At 28.2% G+C, this 8,692-nt stretch overlaps 1 protein-coding gene across 2 annotated transcripts; it reads right to left on the reverse strand.

Annotated features, from left to right (window-relative positions):
* Nucleotides 1–989: 989 nt before the first annotated feature.
* On the reverse strand, nt 990–4,510 carry LOC8269284. Of its 2 annotated transcripts, none has more exons than XM_015718091.3 (4): nt 4,314–4,510; nt 4,145–4,222; nt 3,956–4,057; nt 990–1,423 (listed from the first exon to the last, which is right to left on the reverse strand). In XM_015718091.3, the coding sequence occupies exons 1-4, from the start codon at nt 4,314–4,316 to the stop codon at nt 1,346–1,348; spliced, it is 261 nt and encodes an 86-aa protein (XP_015573577.1). In that variant the 5' UTR covers nt 4,317–4,510; the 3' UTR covers nt 990–1,345. The 2 variants fall into 2 exon arrangements, with proteins under 2 accessions (XP_015573577.1, XP_002517313.1); XM_002517267.4 differs by having other exon boundaries at nt 990–1,426; nt 4,314–4,509.
* Nucleotides 4,511–8,692: the final 4,182 nt, after the last annotated feature.

Below are 8,692 nucleotides of genomic sequence, written 5' to 3' on the forward strand. Positions count from 1 at the left end.
AAATAAAAAATATACAATATATTTATGAAATGAATATTAATTTTGAAGATTATGGATGTTTAAATTGAACGCGTCATATTTATCAAACAATATGATGAGATGCTTGGAAAAGTAAAATTCCAATTTTGATTAATAATAAATCAACTATTAATGTTAATTTATTAATGTTAGTTCAAAATTAATTTGCATTACGAGAATACATTAATAGTTAGTTCAAAATTAATTTGCATTACGAGAATATTGATTTAACTCAACTAATGCATTTATGAATATAAATGAATTAATTAGATTGCAAAAATAAAATTTAGATGAATCAGTTGTAATTTGAATTTAATAATTATTTCATATTTTATTATAAATGGATTCAATTATTAATATTTATGCACAACATCAGTTTAGTATATAATAAATTAAATGTTTGCACTTCTCTCTGTTTCTGTTACTTTTCCTTTTCCGGTTCCTTTCTGGTTGACTTTGTTATGTAACTTGTAAAGATAGCAACTTCCACAAAATATGAATTATTCTGCCGCAAACAGGTTTAAATTTGTAGATACAAAGAAGTTACAGGTAGACAGGGATGCAATAAGATTCTGTTTCACGTGACTCTTGCTTGTATTCGTTAATGAGTTGAGATATAAAATGGAATAATTATCAGCTTGTACAAGAAATCTTCAACATTCTTGTGAGGCTGCTGCCACCCAGTTTTAGGTTGCATCAGGAGTTTCAAATCTTCAACATTCATATCACTCTGCTTCTGCATTCTTGTCTTCTGAATGTGCCATTTTTGCACACCATATTCTTTCAAATGGGAATGCATAAAACTTGTAAAAGCGAACAGCCTACCTAAACCAACAGATTTTTAACCTGAATATTTCAGTTTAAGAGATTGTCAAACCTTTAGTCCCAAAGGATCTTGTAAAGGCGTTAAAACGAGAAAAAATTGCTAGAATTGCTCCATCAATCTCATCAAATTAATCTCAGCACAAAACTTACTATGAAAAATAAGATTCATCAAATTGGTCTGTAATTGTTGTTTGAAAACATTTTTCTACCAACAGACTCTTTGTTATATGTTACTCTTTATGGTTTTAATTCAACCATAAAGCCAGAATCATGTAGAATCATTCTAGTATGAACCTAGAACATTTAACTGGTTGAATTCATCGACTCACATTCATTTACAAGAACAACATTTTACTCCAGAGAGGAAGAGAGAATCCACAAATAAACCATCTTATGCCATGACAATTCTTTTATACTTGACCTTGGACAATAACTTGAAACTGTATCTTGAGAAGCTTCAGAAAGTTTTCAGATTTCACTTTTGTGCACCATAACTCTAATATCAGTCCTGCTTACCATCTCTTTCTTCAACAGATCCTGACACAGGAACCCTTGCACCAGTTTCACCTTCTGCCCCTGCCTGCTAAACATGATAAAAGCAAATGTTGTTTACCACTAACAACATAAAAGCCGAAATGAGAACCAGCACTACCCAGAACCCATATACCCTAACTGACCACAAGTCAAAATGGTGGTGAAGGAAATGCGAGCACAAATAAAATAATATAACTATATATAGACATCAAATAATGTACAAAAACTCTCTTCATTAGGAAATAGAAGTACTTCGTAATGTGATTGTAGGATATTGGAAATTAATTTTTCTCCTTTTCTGAAGGCAACTAATACATTTTAAAATTCGATCTTCTGAAGCGAACGTTCAACGGTTTCAGTGTTAAGGGAAACTAATCCAGTGGGTTATCTCTTGGAAACAATACTATAAGTTAAAATTCCACTAGCTACTCTCAATCCTTACATCAATTTGTAATAAAACAATAAAGGGTGTCCGACCTTGTGGAAAATAATGGAATCAATTTTCCCTACTTTTTCACTAAGACGCATGGATACGGACACGGAAAATGGACACGATATGGCACAGACATGTCTGCACAGTTATTTCTAAAAATGTAGGACACAACATGGGAGGGACACGCTGAACAAAAAATATATATAACATATAATTATTCAAATTTAAACAATATAATAATAAAAAAACTAAAATATTTCATATAAATATAATTTAATTTATATATATTTAAAAATAAGATTTTATGTGTATGTATTATATTTTTTAATTTTATTAGAAATTGATTATGTTTTTTAAATAGTATGGGCTAATTAGATTAAAAAAATATATAATTTTCTTAGGATAATTGTGAAATAGTCTGTAAATTTACGGGGTTAAATTGCTATTTAGTATGATATTTAAATTGTCCAAATTGCCTCGCGGTCCTAAAAGTGTCCTATCCAAGTCTATGTTGTGTCAGCAAATATAAAAATAAAATATTCCAAAACGTATGGACGCGTATCAAACACATGCCGGGCATGTATGGGCATGTCTCAGGTGTGGACACTTCTGCCTTTCAGAAGTGTCAGTACTTCCTAGTTTTTTCACATTTATTTTACAGTTTATTCTTTGACGGGAAAATGTAGAAAATATTTTAGGAAAAGGTCATACAAGCTTCAAACTCATTACTCTCCCTATAAATGGCAAAGTCTAACCCGAACTTAAAAACTTGACCCACCCAAAAGTCTACCCATCCAATCCTGATTTAACTTTAAAGTCAATTACCCAAACCCCATAAGACTCGAACCTGAAAAGATTCGAGTTCAAAATATCCCAAATCCAAAACAACCTAAGACCTAAAAAAATTTGAACCCAGAACAACCCAAGCCCGAAAAGAACAACTCAAAACAACCCGAAACCTGAATTGGCATGAACCGATATAAATCGAGACCCAAAATGACCTGAATTTATAATCATTATAAATCGTATTCAAAACTTGAAATAACCCAAATGTCCATTTATAATAGTTATTAATAACGATTGCTTGAAGAGTTAAAGTTACCATATCCAACTTATAAAATTTTAAATATTGGATGGGCAAAGTTTGTCAAAAAAGCAACATTTGAAAGTTAGATCAGCACATTACAATTTGTAAAAAGAAAGTATACATTTAAAAAAATTAAAGAAAAAAAAATGCTAAGCAAGAAAATATACCAAAAACTGAATTATGTAATGAGGATATTATTTATATGAAAATTTCCTATTTTCATAAGAATAACTATATATTGTGTGTATGTCGTAAATGAGTTTACAACTTACTAATAAATCGTGGATTTTTATGCTTTCTTTTTTGTTAAACCCACTAAAATTCAATAGATTAACCCGAAACTTGAACTGAAATTCAAAATAACCTAATTCGAAAACAAACCAAACCCAAAATGCCAGGAGGTGAAATGACCCGAAATTAGTTGAAACCAAAACAATCTGAGACTGAAACGCAAAGCCACAAAAATCTGAAACCAAAATGACCCAAAACTGAAAGTACCCAAACTTGAATAACTAGACATCCGAATTGACTCAAAACTCCAACAGAAAGTACCAAATTAAAATAACCTAAAACTCGAATGACCTGACTGACGAGACCTGCTTATTTGCTATCTCTAACTCTCACACGAGATGGGATTATCCTTGGAGGCTGGACTATAAGTAAAGACAGTTTTCATAGCCAGTATTTCATTTACTACTTTTATTGTTTGAAGATAAACAATTGAGACCCCTAATGTTTACTCATTAATGTTACCAACACAGATTCCTATTAATTCAAATACATAAAATTCTGTTCTTCTGCAACAAGCACAATAAAAAGAGTAAGATTTTCAATTACTACAGTAGTTTATCACACTGCAATTAAAGGATTCAGGCAATCAGACTATATAATACTAGCAATCACATTCTATTGTTTTCATCATGTCTCTAGAAATAATAACTCAAATATTATAAACTCAAATGAAATTGCCAAGTGTAAAACTAAATTATCCATTTCCAGCCAATAAGAGAAAATAATTTAATAAATAAAAAAACCCAAAAAGATTAATTTGCCCTTACTTTGGCCGACTCCTCCCTTGAGGCGGAGGGTTTATATGGACAAGCTGGAGGAGCCCTCTCTGGTTTCCTGTATTCCCATCCAAACAGGGCATAAACTTTTCCCTAACAAATAAAGAAATAACATTATAATAGGAAAGAGAAAAAGAAAAGGAAAATCGAAATAAACGCAAGCGAGTATTTGCCAATTACCATGATATAATCGAAGAGCAGAGGCAATATGTTGACGATTGGGACCAAGAACAGTGGCAACAAGCAAGCTATGCAAACCTGATAACGAATTGTATTAATTAATTTGGATCTAATAATAAGTGAGAATTAACAAAAGATCGGATAAAAATATCAAAGAAAGAGAAGTTACCATTTCGTTATTTCTGTAAATTAAATTTCTGACTAGCGATTGATAAGAAATTGATCGAATTTAACGATTGACTCCTCTGTCTTTTTCTTTTTTTCTTTTTCTTTGAGAAAATTTCTCTTTTTGAATGTTGATCGACGCTTCTTTCTTATTTTGTTTGTCAAACAACACCCATGGAATGGTATACTCCGAAATTGCCCTTTAGGTACCGTCGTATAGCATAGGAATACGGTAGACCCTATTACCGATTAAACCTTAAATTTTATACTTTTTAATAATTATATACAGTTATTTTAAAATTTTAAAAATAAATATTCATATTTAATTTATTTTTAAGAATATGTTCGAATAATAAATTTTAAAATTTTACGGTAAAAAATAATTTTATAAGTCGATTGTACTTATTAAAAGAATAATAATTATAAAAAATAAAATATTATTTTATATTTAATAATAGTCATTATAAATTCTATACATGTTACATCTAAATGTAAAATTAACTTATTGTGTCATTTTTCTTATTATAAAATATTAAAAGCTCTTACCAAAAACTATTTTTGAAAACAAATTGAAAGCATGGATATTTATATTAAATTTTTAAAATAATTAGATAAACATATTAAAAAATATAAAATATAAAATATAAAATTTAATTATTATTTAGGTCTTAATAAATTAATAGTTTTATTAATAAAAAATTTTAAGAGACAAACTTCTTTTATTTAAATAATTAATAACTCTATTATTCAAAAATTTATAAAAATCTAAAAAGAAAAAATTTATAGTTACTATTTATTAGAAGAATATTTAAGAGAAAAATGCTACTATATATCATTTTCTTTATACTTGCTTGAAATGAATAATTTTACAAGAGTTGATTTTCAATCTAAAGATTATGTGTTTAGTTGAAATGAAAGTTGATATAGAATTCTAACTTATTAACTCTATTAAATTTATTATTAACTAAACTAAATTCTAAAAAAAATAAATAAAATTTAAAAATAAATTCCATAATAATGAGGAAATATATTTTATGAAATTAATTTTATTTAATTATCTCTCCATATTTGTCTCATATCTTATATTTCTATGAATTTTTATAGAATTATTTAATATACAATATTAATTTAATTTAAAGTGAATATTTAACACAAAGGATAATACTAATTTTTTTGTAAATAAAAATAAACTTTTCAATAAATTTCAACTAAAAAAGTGGTGATGTTTATTATGACTACTTATTATTAGTAAATTTGAGATGTTAAAAATTGACAAATATAAAGAATTTTTAGAAGTTATTAAATATAAAAAATATTTCTTACGCATATACCACCAAAAGAAAAAAGAAATTATAAAAATTATATCTTCTATTAAAAGAAGTGTAATTATTATGAAATTAATTAAGAGTATGAATTTGTTAGCACTATAATTATTTTTTTGACCCAAACTATTCAGAGCAACATATTTTTAGTTCAATTAATTAATTGAAATTAATTAAGTGTTATAGTTAGAAATGGTTAAAAAAGTTAATTAGCAAGTGGCGGCAAGTAAGAGAGCATGGATGTCAATTAGCAACAAGTCAACAACCATTTTGGCCCAATGGAGATTATGGGGCTCTAATGTAGGAAAAAGAAAAGGGAGGTATGTCCTTAAGGAAAATGGGAATTTAGAAATCTCTATAAATATAGAAGAAAACCGAAAAGGAAGGGGCATCAACAATTATGAACGATAATCAACATATGGAACAACACATTCAAGACTCAAGAACTACAGGCTTCAGTTAAACTATATCATTTCAAGAATTTCTTTTTATTTCAAAATCAAATGGATTATTTTCGTTATTTTCTTTCTAGCAATATTTAGAACTTCTTTAATTATTAATGCAATTTTAGTTTCTTTTAAATCTTTAGCTTGTAATCTTAATTTAATTTCTTAATTTTCGTTTTTATCTCTATCTTTTAAACTGATGTCTCTTTATATTTACAAATCTATTTACTATTTGGTGCTTTGGGTTCTAAGTAAACTGACAAGTGAGCTTAGAAATTCATATTTCATTATGATAAAAAATTGGTTAGGGTATATTTATTCACGATGGTATGCCTCACTCACATGGCATACTCAGCATCATTTTTCTTTTAACAAATTTTTTCATGTCAATCACTTGTTGAATTGAAAAGTAAATAATAAATTTTAATTTTATATAGTAACTTTAAATTTATATATATAATTTATTTTGAATATCTTAATCTTATATAATTTTATGGTCTTTATTTTTTATGAACTTAGTAAATTAATAATTTTAATACTTCATAATTTTTTGATCTACAAAATATATTAATTATAAGAGAGTTGATGTACTATATTTTCGTAAAATATAGAAAGCATCATTACTAATTAAATCCTAAACTATACACTTTTTAATAGTTTTACCTAATTATTTCAAAATTTGAAAATAATATTTGTAATTTACAGTAAAAAAAATAAAACTAAAAAAATGATGTGCCTTTTAACAATATAGCCATTATCTCACATATATGTGCCTTTTACACACATCTTGCATCTAAACATGACAAATTTTATGTTGACTTAAAATATTTTTAATTAGTAGCATAATCGAGTTACCATGTCATTTTTCTCACTGTGAAATTGTAAAAATAATTACCATTTTGGAAGATAAATTGAAAGCATGGATATTTATTTTTTAATTTTAAAATAATTAGATAAAATTGTTAAAAGTGTAAAATTCAAGATTTAACTAGTAATTAGACAAAAATAAAATTGGAAATAAAATCTAATTTAGCCCTTGAATCTATCGAATAGGCTCAATTAAATTTATGCATTTAGATTCTTAATTAGTTAGTTGAGAAAATGAAAATCAGTGTAGGTGGTGGAAATGAATTTAGTTATCAATTTTTATTTATTCTCTTATGGTAACGAATGAAGATGTTATGTTCTCTTTCTATAGGAGGTAGGGTTCTCTCATTTGGAGAGCCATGTCCCTTCATGGTTTTGTTATCCTCATATTGAGGGTCTTCCTTCCGTTATGTCCATGGAATCTTGTGTCTTTTTCTTTCTCTTAATCCTTTAGTCTTGTGTCTTTTTCTTTCTCTTAATCCTTTAGTCTTGTGTCCTTTAGTATTTGATTACGTTAATATTCTTTCCAATTGTAATCCTTTATTCCATACCTATTTTTTTATTTCTTATTGCCCTCCGTCTATATTTTCTCCTTTAGGCTTCACCCATTTCATTTTTCTTTGTCCTTTATGTCTATCTTAGTATTGTGTTTCGTCCTCTCCTTTAGCTTTACTGTCCTTTATTGCTTTTCTTCTCATCCTTAGTCTGTCCTTTTTTGCTGTGTTAGGTTTTTTAGAGTGGTTTTGTCTTTTTGGTATTTTTTGCTATTTGCTCTATTTTTTTAGTAATTGGAAATATTAATTATGGAGAACTTGACAGAAAGAGAATATATGATAATTGATTTCGATGAGAAAAATGGTGACAAGCAAAAATATGAAGTTGGAGAGATGAACTGTTTGGTTGGAAAATTAGTTTTTGAAAGACCTTTCAATTCATTTGCTCTTCTAGACACCATGAAAAGATCGTGGAAAGCAAGATTAGGATTATGAGCTTGTGAATGGGGTAAGAATATTTTCTTGTTTCAGTTTCAAAATGGAATGGGTACTTAATAATTAGTCTTGGCATTTTGATAACCGCTTGTTTGCTATTAAGAAAATCAGTGGAAAGGAATAACCATCCTCAATTACTGTTAATAAAGTTCCTTTCTGGGTTAAGGCATATGACTTTCTTGTGAATTGTATGAACAAGAAATCTGTAGCTATCATTGCAAATTAAATAGGATTGCTAGATAATATTGATTGCTTAGATGATGATAATAGTCATTTTATGAGATTCAAAATTCATTGTGACATAACTAAACCTATGCTTAAAGGTATTACCCTCAAGCTAAAAGGTAAGAGCCTCTCGATCCTATTAAAATATAAGTCATTAGCCATTTTCTGCTTCTATTATGGTTAGGTTAGCCATTCTCTTAAATAGTGCCCCTCCTATGACGAGATTGATAAGACCAATGAAGAAAAACTTCAATATGGCCCTTGGCTCAAAGCTTCCCCCATTAGATGTAGCAGGAAAATGGAGACACGTATACATCTTTTCAAACCTTAGTGTGTAAAAAAAATTTTCCCTAGACTCTCCACTTCTACTACCCCACCATCTGACAACACAAATAATGACCACTCAACCTTAAAAAGAAAATCACCTTCTCCAAAATATCCTACCCCATAGCCCCAAAAATCACCTATTTATAGCTCTTATCCCAAACACTAAAATAACTAGTGTGGGCGGTGGTTTCAGGCGTACATCTAAGT

This window comes from Ricinus communis, chromosome 10 (genome assembly GCF_019578655.1).
Source record: "Ricinus communis isolate WT05 ecotype wild-type chromosome 10, ASM1957865v1, whole genome shotgun sequence".
NCBI classification, from domain to species: domain Eukaryota; kingdom Viridiplantae; phylum Streptophyta; class Magnoliopsida; order Malpighiales; family Euphorbiaceae; genus Ricinus; species Ricinus communis.